Source organism: Azolla caroliniana, unplaced genomic scaffold (genome assembly GCF_043228905.1).
Source record: "Azolla caroliniana isolate FFs.n. ecotype wild unplaced genomic scaffold, voAzoCaro1.0.p SCAF_11, whole genome shotgun sequence".
Taxonomy (NCBI): domain Eukaryota; kingdom Viridiplantae; phylum Streptophyta; class Polypodiopsida; order Salviniales; family Salviniaceae; genus Azolla; species Azolla caroliniana.
Genome location: NW_028230446.1, coordinates 13,476,988 through 13,497,317, shown reverse-complemented (window position 1 = coordinate 13,497,317; position 20,330 = coordinate 13,476,988). Strand labels below are relative to the sequence as shown.

Genomic DNA, 20,330 nt, shown 5'->3' with positions numbered 1-20,330 from the left:
GGCTCAAGTCTGTCTCGATCCCTTCGCTGGGGGGTGGTCGGGTGGATCGGCACCCTTCTTTCTCTCTCTCCTTTCTATCTATCTATCTATATTCTATCCTTATCTAATGCTTACATTAGTCTATGTCTCTAACATTGATGTTGTATGAGGCAAACTATATTCAAGAGGCAATGACGATACACAACAGAAGATTGATATTGGTTAGTCTGTTTCAGCAACCTCAAAAGCAGGTGCGATCTGTCCAGGTTTGGAAAACTGTGACTACGGTAACTTTATGGGTATTGTGAAAATGTAGATGCAGTCGACTTTATGATGCAATAAAGCTTGGCCCTTTAGATGTACTACTTGAGATATGGGAAACACTACTGACAGTAGTCCGTGGGCAGTATGATAATATAAATGGTTCTCCAAAAAATATTCATAAGAGAAGGATGAAGCTTCTTCACTTATGGAGGAAGTTGCCCCTCTTCGTAGTGTCAAATCAAGGACCTCAATGGAACTATCAACTTCCATGGACCCTTTCTTGAATATATAAACATCATGCAAATGTACCATATCAAGGTTCAACACCCCTGTATAAGTTGTCTTTGTATGTACAGGTTTTGGTGCACATACATGTCTTTTATTCTACGTTGTAAGCCTATGGGCAGATAACTTCAACTTGTGGTCTTTAGATGTTTTTTAATACTATTGAAGAAAAAATTTCAAGGAAAAAAAAGAAGAAGCTTGGAACATAGGATGCAAGGTACAAAAAACTAATAAGAGCAAAATCCTTTTATGTGGTTGGGTGCTTGACATTATGAAATGGTTTAAGTTATGGGGAGTAATAGATCTATTGGAGCTATCAGGTGATGTTATGAAGTATGTGACCATTCATCAAGATATATTACTAAAGGCATTAAGGATGCAAGAGGTAAGTAAACACCGGATAAGATCCACAACCATGAATTGTGAGAGAATGAGGCACTAACATCAAACATGGAAATTCAAGTACTCGCATATACAGGTCGTAAGTGAATTGTAGATCCCCATCGGATCAAAGTACAACCATAATGGCACAATTGTACTCATGAAAACAAATAGCTACGTAAGGTCAGTTGGGACCCTTTGCAATGGATGTGGCACAATCCTTATGCATTCCAAGGAAGCAAAGCCATCCATTTCTTCCAATTCACGACTAGATTGGGTCACTACATCCTAGTTGCTCAAACCGCTAGAGATTCGACTATTGCAAAGATATGGCACACATAACATGTTCCCCATACAACTATTACCAAGTTTTTGCAGCAACTGTGGAAACAACAACACGCTAAACAAATTACCAGATTCCAATGGCTACTGGTTGGAGCGTGGCAATGTGGAATCCTTAGCTCTCCTAATTGTGTAGCATGCCCAAATACATGGGGGGGGGTTACCACCTATTGCAATTATGCTAGGTGCAAGGCGCAATCAAGTGGGGGAATCTATGTTGGTTATCATGGCAATCCCTAGTTGACAGATACGAACATGAAGAGGGGATGACGTTGGTGATTCAGGCACAAGAGATCTTGTTTCCACCACCTAAAATTATCCATTCAACTCCTATTAATGTCAAAGCTCAAGTTGTGTTGGAGTTGGTAAGGCCAATAACACTTTTGCTTATATGGAAACAAATTATGGTGTAGGTGGGACATCTCTAGTCAAACCATGCATCAAGCGATGTTACCAGAGGAGATATGGAGTGAAGTCGTAGCCACACTAAAGAGTCAATATGATGGCCTCACAGGTGGAACTGATGGAGCTAAAAGATAACAACTAGCCTTCATCCAACAATGGTCGTCCTCTCCCTTTATTGAGTCAGTGGGCCTCCACATAAGATGGAACTATCATGCCCCTACTAGGATTTGTATATAACTTTCTCGTTTGTAAAATTTTATAACTAATGGAAGGAGTTTTTTTTTGGAAAAAAAAGACTAGGGGCAAAGGGGCAAGATTAACCCCAACAATGTATGCCCCACTACAAGAAAAAAAAGGCCTTAGGTTTTGAGGAGCCTTAAAAAACTTATGCGGACTTGCTCACACAAGTTAGGTGTTGAGGTAACATCATGGCATCATCACCCAAATATGAAGATATGCAATGAACACCTAATGGAGGATGAATATCATTTACTTAGAGCATGCTTAGCTTATAAGGTGATTCACGAGAAATCTAATGCCTTGGGAGTCACATACAGGATGATATGTTGATTTGATCCCAAAGGTCAAAACTAGCCTCATCATGGATGATAAAACTATCTATTATATTCTACTCTCTCTCTCTCTCTCTCTATTATATATGGCACACAAAAAATATATATATCTATAGGATGACATGCAACACAATGGCGCACACCGTCTAAGCCCTAAGTTCCTCATACAAGCTCTTGAACTTGGGAGTGACATTGAGCAACTCCCCCTTTCTTCTATTATTCTATATACATTGGCATCCACCAAATTGTGCTTGAAAAAGACTTGAATTAGTTGTGAGGCCTATAGAGTGGCTCTAGCTTGAGATTGAAAAGAAGACCATGGATGGGTCATGTAGATCAATATTGGATACCTCGGGTTGTTGCATCTGAAACTAGTATTATCACTAGAAATGTCACATTGGTGATATATTGGGTTGACTTCATGTGTGACAAGACAAAGTGGTTGCTCTTTCATGATGAAAGGGTTTTTGGAACAATGTCAATGTCTCTAATAGGATGAGAGCTTCAATAAGTTAGGATGTTTTGCATTGTTTTTGGATATTGTGCTATAGGAGATATATCGAGCAATGACTACTTGCACTTGTTTACATCTTTTGCTAGATACCAAATAACCATGTTTTTGCAATCGCCTCTATAGCTATCCTCTTCTCCTACTTTTATTATGTAGCAAACATAGATTGACATATTCGCATTCGTGGGATTTTCCATTCGAATGCAAACGAATACGCATACATTCGTGTGGTCAAGTATTCGTTTAAAAAAAAAAGGAAAAAAAGGAGGTGAACTCCCTCCTTTTAGTTTCTTAGGAAAAAAAGGGGGACTTGACAATAAAAAGGGGGTAATAAAATAGAGAGTTGAGAAAGACTTGACAGAAATAAATTTTCATTGGAGATCTTGATTCTTTACCAAATAAATAAATAAAATAAAATAAATTTTCGCTTTATTTTTAATAAATAAATAAAATAAAAGAAAGGTTCATTAATTCTTCACCTTTTCTTTTCCCAAAATTTATGGATATTTTTACGTGACATTAAAATTGAGACTTCACATTAATCATGTTTTCATAGTAAATAAAAAAATATTCGTTTTTTAAAAATAAAAAATCAATTATTTAAATAAAATAAAGGTTCATAAACTCTCCTCTTTTTTTATTTGACACTAGAAAGGAGAGTTTATACTAATCATATTTTTATAAATTATTAATGAATAATTGTTCTTTTTTTTAGTGAATTAAATTTATTTATTTTTAAATTAATTAATTAATTAATTGTTTGTATATTTATTTTACAAAACGAATGGTTTTTAAATATTCTTAGGGCCATTTTGTATTCTCGAATATTGAGAATAACACGCATGGAGAATATGACGAATATCACGCATGTGTCAATCTATGGTAGCAAATGAAGAACCTTAGCACTCTAACACCTTATTATATTTCACATAAATATGAGGAATGCAAAAACAATTAGTTAAGGCAGTGTGAAAACCATAGATAAAGTAGAGACATATCATATTGATTATAAGGTGGGATAAAGTAGAGACAGAATGACTATATAAGGTGCTCAATGTGATTACAACATAAAGGGGAGTTGGAACTCACAGGCCTTAATGGAGCAACTAGAGAACAAAAATCCCATATTAGAATTTATTCCAAGGTTCCCTTTCATGCAGTAAGTTAGTGTCAATGGTTAACACATTTACCAATTTAATGCACTTGAATTTTGATGTTTCACACCTAATGGATTGTTAGCATTGTTATTCATATCTACTATCTAGCATTGCACTTAAATTCCTTTCACGCTAATCTTCCAGTAAACTAAACCAAGAGATTAATAACGTAACTCATATCAATATTTTGCTTTAGATAATGTGATTAATGCCCCAATTGTAGTTTCTAATGGTTAGTAAATAAAGCATGCATCAAAAGCTAACACATTTGAATTAATTCATGAAAAATGGACAACCAATATTTTAGATTTTACTTTTTGAATAGTCGAATTAGTAATATTTATAAAACTACAAACGGTGGAATTGATATAATCAATTATACAAGGGATTTTTATGATATCATTGTTTTATTGTTTACATCAAGGATATTAAATCAAAATAAGCAACAAGTTTCCATACGATCACATGTTGTCATGATTTATCACCTAGCACATGAACATACCTTTAATTCAAGTAAATTTGGCATACAAAATAATATGTTTCTCCTAACTGATTTCCAATTTACAAAGAAGGTTTAATAACATGGATCAAGGTTAGAAAAATGACAAATGCATGATCTCTATCACAACAAGTCCTTTTTACAAGTTGTAACTATGCCATTCTTATGAATTGACAAAAAACATATCTATGAAACTATGTTATCATCTCATCCGAGTTATTATGCCAACTGCAAACAAAATGTTATTATGGAGATTGGATCATTATTTTAGCTTCTAAAATTGTATGCACAACACATTCTATGGATAATATGGAGTAACTCAAACCAAAAAGTACTCTAGAGTTTAGATGACAATGAAAGAAGTACAACATCACATCAAAATACAACTATTTATATTTTTGATAAAACAAGACCATCAAATTTGTACATAGTAACTGGCATTCACCACCGTGGGTTGGAACTTGGCCTAATGAACAAAAGAGATTACATGCAAAGATGGTATGATGAGCTCATCCTATCTTGCCTACATGGACCTACCTTCGTTCACATGCAATGTGTGAAGGGATTTCTAAGCCATGGTTTCAAATCCCCAACATGACCAACCAACACCTATAAAAGAGTTATGAACTTAACAAACGTAAGTGATTTATGGTCACAATGGAGTATGGTTATCATTACTTGGGTAGTGGAACATGTCAAATTGCCAACATGCAAGATGAAAACTCCTCCAATGAGAGAATTTTCACTTACTTCAATAAAGAAAATTGTTACATTAGTACTCTCTTCAACTTTCGTAGATATGCTCTGAATCCATGCCTACCATCAAATACAAAGCATTTCAAATACCCAATTATGACACAATCCCCAATATCTCAAAAATAGGAAAATGATCTCCATCTCTAATTTGGGTTGACATGTGTGAATTGTGCAAATACCCATTGTCTTGGCGTCAAATAACACCATGAAAAAACTTGTCAATTTTGGGAAATGTAACTCCAAATTTGACAAGCAATCGAACATTATATGAAAGGATGAGTATTATCTCCATTTGAACAATGCAAAAGAAGCAATTGCCAATTGCTAGTCCAAGCCACATTAGAGCTAATCCCAAAAGCAAACCCCTAATTAAAACTCTCTCTCTCTCTCTCTCTCTCTCTCTCTATATATATATATATATATATATATATATATATATCACACTTTTGTACCATGATATAACTCTTATTTATATACTCATTTCCCTTTTAAATCCAATTATTGTGCCTTTAAGCCACTTTATTTTTTTTTATTTTTTATTTTTTATGATTAGGTACACATCCCGTTATTGTACCATTTGTCTCATGGGACTATTTTGGTTTTAGAAGTCGTTAAGCAACTCGATGTGGAGTAGAAACAATTAAGAAGATAAGGGAACGTAAGCTACGCCGCCTAGAAGCTATGGTTGGGGTACCTTTACATTGGGATCACAGGCCACATCCACATCGAAACCCTTTGACCTCCCGCTTCTTTTCGAGAGACTTGGATGGAAATGAAACTAAGCCTAGTATAAAGCCATAGATCATGTTGTTTTAGTAGAATTCTTTAGCTTAAGTTTTATTTTATTTTTATTTTTGATGAATGGGTAAATACCCCAATTTTGTTGTAAACCAATTGTCTCATGGGCCACTTTTAAAGATGTCTCTCTCTCTCTCTCTCTCTCTCTCTCTCTCTCTCTCTCTCTCTCTCTCTTTTGTAATTACCTTACCCTAGTGGTAAGTTGTTAGCACTACCACAAGCACTACATTTTGGGTTCGAAACCCAACTTCCTCACCTTTCTTTTTTTTTTCTTTTTTTTTCCAAAAAAGGAAACTCCTTCCATTAGTTATAAAATTTTACAAATGAGACGATTATGTACAAATCCCTAAAGGGACGCGATAGTTCCATCTTATGTGGATGCCCACTGACTCAAGAAAGGGAGAGGACGACCATTGTTGGATGAAGGCTATGCGTTGTCTTTCAACTCCCTCAGAGCCGCCCTTAAGGCCATCATATTGGCTCTTCAGAGTGGCTACAATTTTACTCCATATCTTTTGCAGTAACCTTGTTAGATGGGCGGTTTGGTTGGAGAAGACTCGCCTACATCGTTGTTTCTATAGAATCCAAAGGGTTATTGGGTTGACCAATTCCAACACCTCTTGAGATTTGTCATTAGGAGGAATGGAGTGGACATTGCCGTTGGAGGAAAAAAGCACCTCTTGTGCTTTTATCACCAAAGTCATCCCCTCCTCCTACAACTTCCTCACCTCTCTATTATATACTTCTAATATATCTCTTAATTTACTAGATGCCACCTTGTGGAATGGAGGGGTTGAACCCATGACCACCTGGTCTCCATTGGGCAACCTTCCCAACTAAGCCACATCCATCTCTCTCTCTCTCTCTCTCTCTCAACCCATCTATTTCATTGTCATTCTTGCGCTCTATATCTTTCATTATTCATGACCCTACTGATTTCGACGCATTGATCACAAACTTTATAAATTTGTTTGGTTCGTTTCAAACTCAAACCACTTGACATTTGAGACTTAAATAAAAAAGAACCATAAAGCCTTTAAAGCAAGACCATTGAAACCACACAAATTTTCCTAAAAATGAAATTTAATTTGCTAGCAAAAGTGATTGCTTTTGAATCCACCTCTACCTCCTTAGTTCCTTAAGAATATGGGCGGAAAAAATGGATACTTTGGAAGGGTTAAGAGTGGTGAAAAGTGTTCACGGGTCTACAATTTTCTAAAACTGAACACAACAAATTACACCATGGCTCAATTTGGCTCAAAATGAAACCTTCACACTCCACATACATGTCTTGGCTTAGATATTATTTTATTAGCTCTATTTTTCCAACCCGTTCTTCTTCACCTCATAATCATGTGTTTTTTGCATGCTTAAGTTATGAGGTAATAACAGCTTCCAAGCTCTGTAATGATTAAATTAGCCTGAAATTGCTGACATTTATGTTTCCTTGAGAAGAAACCATACTAATCGTCAATAAGAATCCCACAACAATGAATGGAAACAACAAAAAAGTAACACTAGATTCAACATTTAAGTAAGCAAAGTGAGATAACATGTAATGAAAGTCTTCAAAAAGTTACATATAGTGACATTGCATATTGCTTCTTTTTGAGTTACTGATTCAATGTAGAAGACCCATAGATCATTAAACAAACAGGCGAGAAATAGTCTAGATATATAGATTCATATCCCTCATAACCATGCAAGTGACTCAGTACATACGGCTTGCATGTACATATGAAACTATCTCATTATTGTGCCTTCTACATCGATCTTCAGTTTGAAGATAAAATTCGAGGGTAACCAAACTCAGTGCTCAATAGGAGTCGGTAACAGCTTGGGTTAGGCTCGATTCAGCTTGAGCTTCATAAACTGGTTTGAGCTCAGTTTGGCAAAGCTTAAGCTGAACCGAACCAGATATGTCCAAACCAGTTTACAAATTGGTTAAGACTAAACGGTTTGCCCAAACCAGTTTGGATCAGGTTTGAAAACAACCAAACTGGTCAAGGCTGAACCGTTGTTTAAAAACCGAACTGTTGCCGATTCTTCATATCCTAGCGATTCAGAGTAACAACTCTAGAAGCTTGGGGTCCAAAATATCTTAAACTAAGTGAGATGTTGTAATAATAAGAAATACCCAGATCTAGGGAGCAACATGTTATAGAGATAATAGCTAAAACAGGTTATCACCAGCATGATGCAATACCCCATAACATCTTAAATTGGAATGTTGAGAGAAGCTTGAAATAAACTTCAAAGTTCAATACCTTAATCCTGATTTTTTCAAACATATAAACCATTGGTTTAAAACCTAATGCAATCCCGGTATAGAAATAAGATTTAAAACAGGTTACCATCAAACATAATGCAACCCCCATTTCGTCTTAAATAGGAATGTCGAGAGAACCTTGAACCTCAAAGTTCAGTACCTTTATCCTGATTTTTTCAAAGATACAAAGTTGAACCCATTGGTTTTAAAACATAATGCAATCCCCAATATACCTCTTAAATCAGAATACAGAGAGAGGCTTGAAACGAAAAATCAATGTTGAATACTTAAAGCCTGTATTTATTAGAAAATAGAAAACATTGTTTCAAGCATACAAGAGGTCAGAAAATATTCAATGGCCTAAAAAGGAAGTTTCCATATATATAGGTATGAAATTAAATGTGAGGATGCAAATAATGATGTTCCAATCTAGATATTACCATCTCAAAAGTATTATAAAAGGTCTTAACTGCACCAACACAAGGGAAACACAAAAGCATACTTCATAATTAAATAGAGCTCCAAGTCGAATAATTCGATAATATGTATTTATTCAAAAACAGTCTATCAGATCTAACTAATGTCTAACCATCAAGAGCTTTAAGCATTTCTTCTGCACTAGATACGGTGAACTCGCCTCCTTGTTCAATATGGGCAACTTTCACAACAAGATTATCAACCAACAATGCAAAGCGCCTCGATCTGAGGCCAAGACCCTTCTCACTGAGATCAAGCTCCAACCCCAATGCACATGTGTATCTCGCAGATCCATCCGCCAGCAATTTAACTGAATCATTCTCAGGATATGTCTTTTCCCATGCCTTTACCACAAATGGGTCATTTACTAAAAAAATGATCAAAACCAATCTTTCAGTGCCAATTACATATACTGGAAATTTATAAACATCGTTTAAGCCATCTGCAAAATATAGAGAGGAACTCCAAAATACTCCCAAGTTTTATCTTTATTTCACTAAATGAACATCAAGAGGGAGAAATTCTGAAAGGGAAATTATCTGATTGATTAATCCCTCTTTTATCATTGAATATACCATTTGAGAAACTGTAGGATGATCAATTCATTTCCTCTTTTCTCTCTTTCGAGGTTGAGCAAGGGGGGTTTGCAGAAATACAAAAATCATGGGAATTCCAGAAATAGAGAAATATTTAGGTCTGTTGGTGTTTCTCCCTTTTCTCAAATAAAAAAAATCATATTTAAAACAATACCATTGACTTTAAAAGTTTAGAGTAGTTCAGATTTATAAAAAATAAAACAGTCATGCCTCAAAAGTACCCATTTCTCAAAATTGGAAACAGCGGCAATTTAGAGGAGAAAAGAGGAAAATTTATAAAGTTTAAAATAGCAAAGACCTGTAAGGCAGATGAGTTCATCGATGCCCTTGCTCTTGAACTCAGCAGCTTTCTCAATGAAGCCAGGAACATGCTTTAAGCTACAGAAAGGTAAAGCTCTTAAAGTCACAAATTTATAGACAAAGTGTCCATTGAAGAGAGAGAGAGACAGACAGAGAGAGAGAAACAGTGCACTTATGCACACAGTATACCTACAATTACCATGACGATACTTATGCCTATAGAGCATGCAAACTTAAGACCAGTTTTCAGAGCCATATTTCACTAAGATTTTACAGCAAAAGAAAAAAGGACAGATGCGATATAATAGCGTGAAAAAGATATGAGAGTACAATATTCTGCTTTGAGAGAGACAGAAATGTGATTACTAATCCTCCAAAAATAATTAATAATCAAAACTCATGGAAGCTTTAGGACTCCTTTAAAATCTTCTAAAATACATACAGTCTAAAGTATACCTACGAAGACTGTCGACCTTACAGATAACATCGTGCGCCCTTATTGGTGTTACATAACACACATTAAACATGAATATATCAGATGATCTTAAACTTCTTGAAGAGAGAGTGCAATAGAAAGTTAAAATTCAGATGAAGACTGTCTGACCGAATCAAATGAACTGATGTAATAACAAGCTTGATTGACTAAATGAGCACATACATACATATATACCACACATACAGATACCTGTGCGTATACATATATACATATCCATACCCATTACAAATACATAAATACAAATGTATATATATGCACACACATCTACATATGTATCTCAGTATAAAACATATAGCCACATGAAGACATGCCTCTCTATTAACAATTAGGGATTGAAAATCTAGAGCAGATACAAGAGAAGCTATAACAGGGGTTCTGGGAGATCACAAGCGGAAGTAAAAAGACGCACTTTCAATTGAGAATCTCAAGCAAATGCAGCAAATTCCCACAACATATCGACAGCGTGTGGTAAGCAAATCATGGAGCAAGAAGTATCGTTCAACAACATGCACCTATCCGTTCTTTCTATTGCGACAGATCTAGCGAAACAAAAGGGCGGCAGGGCTTCTTATTGATCTCTTCCCACTAGATTTATGGCAGAGAACGAGATAAAAAAAGAAGAAGATAAGCACGAGAGAGAGAGAGAGAGAGAGGAACCTGCAGGTGGGAGTGAATGCACCAGGGACGCCGAAGAGGACGACCTTCTTCCCTGCGGCGATGGAATGAATAGAGAGATGCTGCAGCTTCTCGTCTGCGTCTAAGAAGGAGAGCGATCCATCGGGGAGAGAGTCTCCGACGGCGATAGGAGGCATGGCGACAGGATTGATCGGGCAGCAGACAACGACAGCAAACTAAGGCGAAGCAAAAAAACACAGAGATGCAGAGGCAGAGGCAGAGGCAGAGGCAGGAACAGAGGAACAAAGATTTCTGATGAATCCCTGAGAGGGGCTACAAGACATACATATATGATACCATACCATACCATACCATACTACAAGACATGTCGATGGTATAGTATGGTATGGTATGGTATGGTATGGTATGGTATGGTATGGTATGGGGAGGCAGAGGCAAGGACAGAAGAACAAAGATTTCTGATGAATCCCTGAGACGGGCTACAAGACATACATATATGATACCATACCATACCATACCATACTACAAGACATGTCGATGGTATGGTATGGTATGGGGAGGGAATCGCAGCCACCCACGGTACAGTTCGCTTAGCGGAAGGCGCATGCGATATGCACTGTCCCGATTTGGATAATAATAATAATAAAACGCGCGATAATAAAAAGTTGTCGAGAGGTCGCCCAACTCTTGAGTCCTTAGTCGCCCAACCCAACCTTGACGCCCAACTCTGTCACCTCGGTTGCCTAACTCTGGAGTAGTTGCCCGACTAAGGTTTACCTAACCCTAAACCCTAAAATCCCCTCTTATGGAGAGTAAAAGTGTGAGAGAGACAAAGAAAGAGAGTGCCCAGATGGATGTAGCTTAGTTGGTAAGGTTGCCCAATGGAGACCAGGTGGTCATGGGTTTAACCCCTACATTCCACATTGGCATATAGTGAAATAGAGATATATATGAAGTATAGAATAGAGAGGTAAGAAAATTGGGTTTTTAACCCAAGACGTAGTGCTTGTAGTGCTATCAACTTACCACTAGGGTAAGCTAATTACAATAATAATAATAATAAGAGGTAGAATTAGATTTTTTTATCGTCCATAAAGAGGCCAAATTTGACCAATGGGACCAGAGTATACATGTATGTTTTCTTGATATGTGTCTCCTTCCTAAGAAGGGGTATTCATACATTGAAGCACAAAGTCTCTATGTGTGAATAAAGCATACACATATGAGCTCAACCTTCTCGGTGGTGTCTTAAGTATGGCACTTAAGTTATCACTCCCTCTTAGTATGTTTGCATATCTTGAACGAATTGAACTATATGTCGAGCATGTGAAGAGCAACTGACATTCATCCTCTACCATGCCTTCATTGCCTACTTTGCATGTCTTCAAGTCCGTTACATTTTGATACCATGATGCAACTTCAATACCTAACTTGTGAGATCGAGTGCGAAGTAGTGTAAGGGCTCTATGAGCATTACTACTCATATTGGTAATGAGATAAGGTTGGATACGATCAATAGACATTCTTGCTTTATATTGAGAAAGAGAGAGAGAGAGAGAGAGAGAGAGAGAGAGAGAGAGAGGAACAACAAAGGATACAAAGGCAAAGAGGTCTGAGTGAGTTCACCTTGGCCAGCTGTAGGCAAAAGAAACTTGGCAAGGTGAAGTGGTTCAAGAGCACCAAAGGGTATGGCTTCCATCTCCCCTGACTGATGATGGCGGCGAGGACCTCTTCGTCCAGTAGACCTCCTCCAGTCACAACTAGCCAAGGCTTCCGCTCCTTGGCGGAAGGGGACACGGTGGAGTAACGAGTTCATGATGGAGGACGGAAGGCCCATCCCAAGGCCGTGGAGGTGAGTGGGCCGAACGGAGAGGAGAGCTTGTGCAAGGCGATGGAGGTGGACGTGGATCGGGTGGGTTAGGAGGAAGGCGTGGTGAATATGGAGTAGTTGGCTATGGAGGACGTCGTGACTGCAACATCCAATCCCGATCAGAAGAATCTCCATATCCGATACCTCACCCTCATTCTCTTCTCTTCCAAATCCCTTCACCTCCTTCATTTTCTTTGTCACGAGTTTTGTTTATTTACTTCCATTTGCAAGTTTTCCATCACCTGAAGTCTGTGATCATCATCGGCGTCTTTCGACTCGTGGAAAATCTTTCATCGGCAGACAAACGTCATTTCTATTTTTTCATTTGTTCTAACTAGCGTTGCTATGTATGTGTCTATGTCATCGTTCTTGTTCTACTTAAAGAGGCAAAGAAAGAGAGATGGAGTCCATGTCCATATCCATGTCCTAGTCCTCATTAAATCTTCTGCAGTCTGTAGAAGCGTAGTCAAATATTGATATTGGGGATGCACATATTGATATTGAGAGTATCTAATGGATAAATACATAAGTTTTGGTGGATTGGGTATGAAAAAACAACTTGTTTGAGTTTACTTTGTTTTAATTGTATGTTTTGCATAGATTTTTTTTTTTTTCCATCCCATGCTGAAAGAGTAAACAATATCTTGAAGTTTTGGTGGATTTAGTATGACCCAACAACTTGTTTTAATTTGCACTTTGTTTTATGCTTGAAAATAGTAAATGTTGTGTGTCGATTTTGTTTTTCTATAACTAAAGCCAAAAGCCTAAACATTACCCTCATAACACAGGTTTTTTTTTCCAAAAAAAATTCTACTTCCATTAGTTAAGAAAAAGTACATAGAATAATATACAACTCATATGTTACAAGCCACTTTGCAATGGCTACAAGAAAACATCATGTATAAATGAAGCAACAAAGCCTCATCACATAATTACTCGACAGACTCCCATCAACATGAGCCTCACACAACCCACATTTAGGAAAGACACCCTCCAATCACTTCACAATTCAGCACCTACCTCTATGTTTGCTACCCTAGGAGGGAACAACCATCGGGGTGGCTGATATATCCACTTTGCATTGTCATCCACCATCTGTAACATCGGAGAACCTCTCCATTTAAGAAGGAAGCGGTACCTAGCTTCTTCACTCGCATCAGAGGACCCCTAAAGGCTGTCAAACTTACCTTGTAGCGTAGAAATTAGATTAAACCAAATCATCATTAAACTCTCAACTGACGGGGTTCGCTTCCCGGTAAACGACTCCTTACACCTTGATACCCACACTTGCCAAACAATAAGGCCAGCCACTAAAAACGAAACATCTACATACTGTTCATGTATGAAGAATGAATCTCCTTGAGCTGCAAGCTGAACTGTACCATTCACCACCTTTAAAGAAGGGCTATTTCCATTCCACCCATGAAATCATGCAACCGATTCAGTAGCTAACCAAACAACAGTTGCACTTGATACCTGAACTTCAACCCCGCATCGAGCCAGAATTCTTAAGCTTCTCGTCCAAACTTCTTGGGCTCGCGAGCAGCTCCGTAAACAATGTGCGATGTCCTCCAAACTCGCTCCACAGGCCTTGCAGTTACTCATGCCACCCCTTTTCCCTAGCCACTCTCTGGTTGGAACATGCCCGATGGGTGATTAGCCAAAAAAACACCTTGACCCTCTCGGGGAGGGAAGAATTCCATATCCTGCTCCTGGTTTTATCTACAAAGACTGAATCGACAACTACATGGGTCCATTTGTTGACACACTTCTCACGATGCAAGCATAAATGTCTCCCCAAGCGAGTTGAGAAGTCAAAGAAACCATGTGATTTACCTTGTTCATCCCTCCACATATATTCTGCAGGATCCCATTCTAAACACTCAAGGGGCTTGCCTTCAACTACATACAAGATCCAATCCTCCTCAACCTCAGCGACTGATGGATTCACCATCCATTTCTTACCGTCTCATGCCACAATTCTAATTGTGAACCAACGAGCACCTGCAACTACAGAACCCAACTGGGTGATCTTCCCATTCTTTCCTATACCCTTGGCATTGATAATTTTTTCAGCATCATCACATTGTCCGAACCATTCACCCTCGTCACCATTACTAATAGGAACAGAGTAAACAACTTTATCGACTAGATCAAGCATCTTCCTACCATTTCTGAACTTTCTCGCATCTTCATACAATTTATTCTGATTACTAGGGGACAAGTGCATCCAATTTGCCATTGACTGAATGTCAACACCATGCAATATAGCCCACGGCATACCCTTGCGTTGGCCAAGCATCTTCCCCTCGTATCGACTAGATCAAGCATCTTCCTACCATTTCTGAACTTTCTCGCATCTTCATACAATTTATTCTGATTACTAGGGGACAAGTGCATCCAATTTGCCATTGATTGAATGTCAACACCATGCAATATAGCCCACGGCATACCCTTGCGTTGGCCAAGCATCTTCCCCTCGGTCGACTTTAAGGTTTCGTTCCACAATAGGGGTTGGTGCATCCATTCAACATTAGTACTTGGACCTATACGCCTAAATTGCCCACGGAGCATATCCCACGCCCTCATCACTAACATACATGTGCGATCAGCCAACCGATTAGATTTCCAAAGCTTTTAGTCCATACAAAAGAGCCATGATTTATGTGGCTTCCAATGCCCACCAAGTCGTGGACTCCAAAGGATGCTCCTATTAAAAATCAATGTTTTCCATAACTCATTTCCGGGCAGCAAGCTCCTTACCAATACCTTACATAACAATGATTGACTTTGTACTCCAGGGTCGATCGATCCTAAACCCCCCTTACTTTTGGGAAGAATCAACGTAGACCATGATACTTTAGTTGCAGCGTTGTCTTTCCTTTTCCTAGCCCATAGAAAGCCCCTAATACACGCTTTAACAATATGAATAGCATGTTTATCAAACATCCACACTGAGACCGCATGCCACATAGTAGACAAGAGCACATGGCATAACACAGGTTATTAATTATAGATCTCTACTTGTGTTACATAATTCATCTAATCGCTGATGGAATTTGTTCAAAGGGAAAGACAAAGTTTCCATGTTAATTATGGCTCTTGAGATAGTAGTGAATGTTGACTTATTTGCCTATACACCTTCAGTATTCACTAAATGATTGACATTTGAAACCAAAAGAGATGTGGAAGAGATCAATCATTATGTGGCCAATGTAGTCTAGAACAACAACAATGGTTGTGTAGTCTACAACAACAACAACAACAACAATTCTAATTAATATTGTGTATATTGTGGTGTGCATGTGTTCCTTTGTGCCACCCTTTGTCACTTCCACCCTAATGTCCCTTGTCTCGGCCTTGACCTCTGCTTCCTCACCACCTTCGGTCTCTTAGGGCTTCCATTGGTTCACGGACGCAACCGCCTAAGTCTCAGGAATGAGTGTGGAGGACCCTTACTTCGGTCAACTGCCTTACCGCTTTCTCCCCATCACCAAAGTTCGCATCAACTTCGATCTTTGCTTCCTCGCTGCCACCTTCCCTTTCCCTGGTCTCAAGTTGGCACTTGTGCATAGCTGCCGAAGTCTCTAGAATGAGTGTGGAGAAAGTCTCATCTCTACCGTCCATCGTCGACTTGTCTTTGGTCTCTTCCGTCTTGATACTGTTCCCATGGCTCTCTCCTTAACCGCATAGATCTCACACTCTTTATCCACTCTGATCACACAAGATTCGACCATGCTTGCTCCTTCATTGCTCGATGTTTCACGCCCCCCGACCCCTCCGAGGTAGCACCGACAACCCTCGAGTCATCGGTCTCATCCTTGGCCGTCGCATCTCCGCAAGTCGAGAAAGTGACTTGTTCCACACCTTACCCCCGTTGTGGTACCGTTGTACCGAACCCGGGCCTTCACATGGCCTCATCATTATTCCGCATCTGTTGAGAAGGCGGCTTCCTTCTCGATCTCTGTTTGTCTTCGCCGGCTCCTTCGTAACCTTCCTTTCGGCCTGGACTTTCAACTTCGAGCTCTCGTATGCCTCCCTCGCCAAGGCTTCTATGTCAAGTACCGCTAAACTTTTCCGTTTTGAGCGTCTTCCCTTAGGTGGCGGTCCGTAGCTGCATCCCAACCTCTTTGGCCGTCCTTCGTGGATTGTGTTGTTGCCGATTAGAACTCCTTCTTCGTCGTATCGCCTTGTTGGAAACCGATTCCCGCTTCGATCTTACTTGGTGAGGCCATCCGCACTGTTGTCATCCTCGAGTTTGACTCTGATGGCCTCCCTTCCCTTCAATTGGTCGACTTCACGAATCGTCAAGGTCTTGCCCACCCCCACCAATCTTCAACTCCGCCCCGAGAGTTGAGCAAGTGACTCTCAACCTCTAGGAAACACACGTATAACGCTTTGGTGGCTGCTTGTCGACGACGGCCCCCTTCGGTCGAATTCATGTCGACTTCATTCCTTCGATATGTTCAACCACTAAAAGTTTTGAGCTCTGAAAAAAACTAGTAGTTTTTGGAATCTCCATGAAGATAAAAAGGACAATATATATATGGTCATATGCCAAAGGTATGTGCCATGCCATGTCTAGTTTTTTTTTAAAAGAACTCTACAATACCTTGTGACAGTGAGAATTAGGGTAATATTTGTATGTTTACTTATTAGAACTCTTGGAATAGTGGTGGTTCATGGGTTATGAAAGCGTACTACTATGATATTTTTGGAGATTGGTCATATAGTTTTTGTGTGTCTCTTCATGCAAAGTTTTTATTGAATTCCAGGTCTGTATGAGGCATGTAAATTAAGATATAATATTACAGATTCATTCGAATAAGGTTAGGCATATATGGTGAGGAGATTCTTCAGCATATAAACGTTTGCCCTCAAATCAATATTGTATCTATAGTATATCTAAGTGGAAAAATCTAAGCAGGTGTGATTAGCCATGAGTCTTTGATAGTTGATGCCTAAATCGTGGTATATGAGTTTGTCCAACAAGTCAATGCCTTCCATGTACAAAATGATTATGGTCGGCCATTGCATTGCCTTGTAAAGTGTTGACAACTCCATTGAACGATTCCTCTTTGCATATGATGACTCTAATTACAGCATCCACACGGGTGGATTTACAAAAATTGTGATGCAAAACATACTTTAGGCGTCAAATCACTGCAGTAAACATTATTCAACAGGTTATATACTTTAAACTACTTTGTAAGCAAGGTGGATGCCTCTAACCCCAAGCCCAAAAAATAAAACAAAAAACCAAAAAAATCCCAATGGCAAATTACTTAGGTTGATTATGTGACTTCATTTATATATTGCTCATGAAATGGTAAAGTAAATTGGTAAATTTCATCATGGAGATCGACTAAAAGGTAAATTTTTGGTCAACTTTATTACCTTAGGAGAAATGTTATTAGGTTTAAATCTCAACTTTTTTATTTTAAAGGAAGATGCACCTTAGTATATTACTTGAAAAGTCTACATAGAAAAAACAGAAGGACACATTTCATCTCATTTCTTATTGTAATATACAAAAGCTAGTAAATTTGATCAAACTGATGATGTCATATATGAACAAGTAGAACAATACTATCCACCATCCAACATAGAAGAAGGTATGGCATAATTCCACTTCGGACCAACAGTTGTATCTGAAAATAACTAAAGTCCTTGCCATCGGTTCTTAAAGGCCACTTGCCGTTGCCACAAAATATCATCTAAACCCTACATATCATCATATTTATTATTGACCATGTAGTGTGTGAACAAACAACATCCAGAATTCAATAAGCATAGTGTTGAGCTGTATGTGGACATTGTTAAAAACAGAATCACATCTCGCTTTCCATATTATCCAAAGAGCCAATGACGTAGTAGTACGCCAAATGACCAAATTTGTAATTCAGAACCGTGGAACAGAAGAAGGAAACGAAGTGAGAGAGAGGTGTCCATAAGAAAAACGAAAAACATGAGAAGCATGCATACTTTCATACCTCATAATTTAAATCCCAACTTAGATATATTATGATTGAATTTGTGTTCATTTGCATGTAACAAGAGTTACAACATTTCCTAGATAGATGAAATATGAAAAGAAGAAAGCATTTTGGGGTTTAGTAACAGATTCCACTAAGTGAAATAAGGTTCACTCAAAGATTTCTAATTATATCTACAAAATACTATGTAATGTTATACATATAACTCTTTTATAATCTTCATATGTTATATTAGGCTTAGACAAATATTTCTTTTTGCATAGATTATGTCACAAATATCAATATTCTTGAGATATTATTTTGTTTTTTTTTTCCAAAAAAAACTCATTCCATTAGTTATAAAATTTTACACATGAGATTAATATATACAAATTCCTGTAGGGATGCGATAGGTCCATCGTATGTGGATGCCCACTGACTCAATAAAGGGGGAGGTCGACCATTGCTGGATGAAGGCTAGTCGTTGTCTTTCAATTCCAACGACGTCGCCCTTGAGGCCATCATATTGGCTTTTTGGCGTGGCTACAACTTCACTCCATATCTCTTGCATTAACACATATTGATTGCACGGTTTGGTTGGAGAAGACCCGTCTACACTATTGTTTCCATAGAATCCAAAGAGTTATTGGGATGACCAATTCCAAAACAACTTGAGATTTGGCATTGATAGGAGTTGAGTGGACATTGTCGATGGTGGAGAAAAAAACCTCTTGTGCTTTTATCACCAAAGCCATCCCCTCCTCCTGATGCTCGTATCTGTCCAGTGGGGCCTACCATGATAGCCAACATTTATTTCCCCACTTAATTAAGCCTTGCACCTGGCATAATTGCAATAAGCGACCAACTCCCTGCCATATTCAATGGGACTCTAGGAAGTCCCACAAAGCGTCTCGGATTGATTCTATTGCATTTGGGCACGCTACACAATTAGGAGAGCTAAGGTTCCCACGCTGCCATGCACCAACCGGTAGTGACCTATGTATTAATTAATAGCCGTTGGAAAGTGGTGATTCGTTGTGCGTGTTGTTGTTTCCAGATTTTTTTCTTAAACTTGGTGATAATTGTGTGAGGAACATGATATGTGTGCCAGACCTTTGCAACAATCGGCTCTTAGGCGGTTTGAGCAGCTAGAATATGGCGACCCAATTTAGTTGTGAATTGAAAGAAAGGGATGGGTTTGCTTCCTTGCCCCGAAGGATCATGTTATGCCCATTGCAAAGGGTCCCGGGATATTATTTTGTTTAGTAAACTTCTCATCTTATAAGCAAAATTTGTTAAACTTCTTTGTTAGTGTTGCATTTTTAAGGGAATGGTATTGTGTTTTAAAGCCATTTCTTAGGAGCAAGTTGTTAGTGTGCAACCCTAAACCCTAATGTAGAATTGTTTCCATTACTTTCCTCTAGTCTAATGAATTATTGTTTTTTTGAAACGTCATTTGAACCTTAGGTGTAATGGTGGTTTGATTTGAAACATATTTCATTATTATAGTAAGTTGGTTTTGCATTTGTATTTTTGTTGCAAACTATATAATCTAAGCTAAAGGTTCACTAGAAAGAAATGTTGTGTTGCCAATAGTGTGATTGATATGTAGCATATATATTGATCGATAAGCTTCACATATTGAATCAATCATATATTAATTTCTTCCTCATTGATGAGAGTAATACATTAATATACATGCAAGAATCAATTTCTAGTTCCTAAAGTCCCAAAACTAAATGTCGAAACCCTAAAAAAGAAA

The 20,330-nt window shown here is 38.2% G+C and overlaps 1 protein-coding gene across 1 annotated transcript; it reads right to left on the bottom strand.

Annotated features, from left to right (window-relative positions):
• Nucleotides 1-8,635: 8,635 nt before the first annotated feature.
• Nucleotides 8,636-10,949, bottom strand: LOC147857842 (peroxiredoxin-2B-like). The gene is made up of 3 exons (XM_087327607.1): nucleotides 10,745-10,949; nucleotides 9,590-9,669; nucleotides 8,636-9,062 (listed from the first exon to the last, which is right to left on the bottom strand). Exons 1-3 carry the CDS (start codon nucleotides 10,897-10,899, stop codon nucleotides 8,803-8,805), a joined length of 495 nt encoding a protein of 164 aa, XP_087183733.1. The 5' UTR covers nucleotides 10,900-10,949; the 3' UTR covers nucleotides 8,636-8,802.
• Between the last annotated feature and the right edge of the window lie 9,381 nt (nucleotides 10,950-20,330).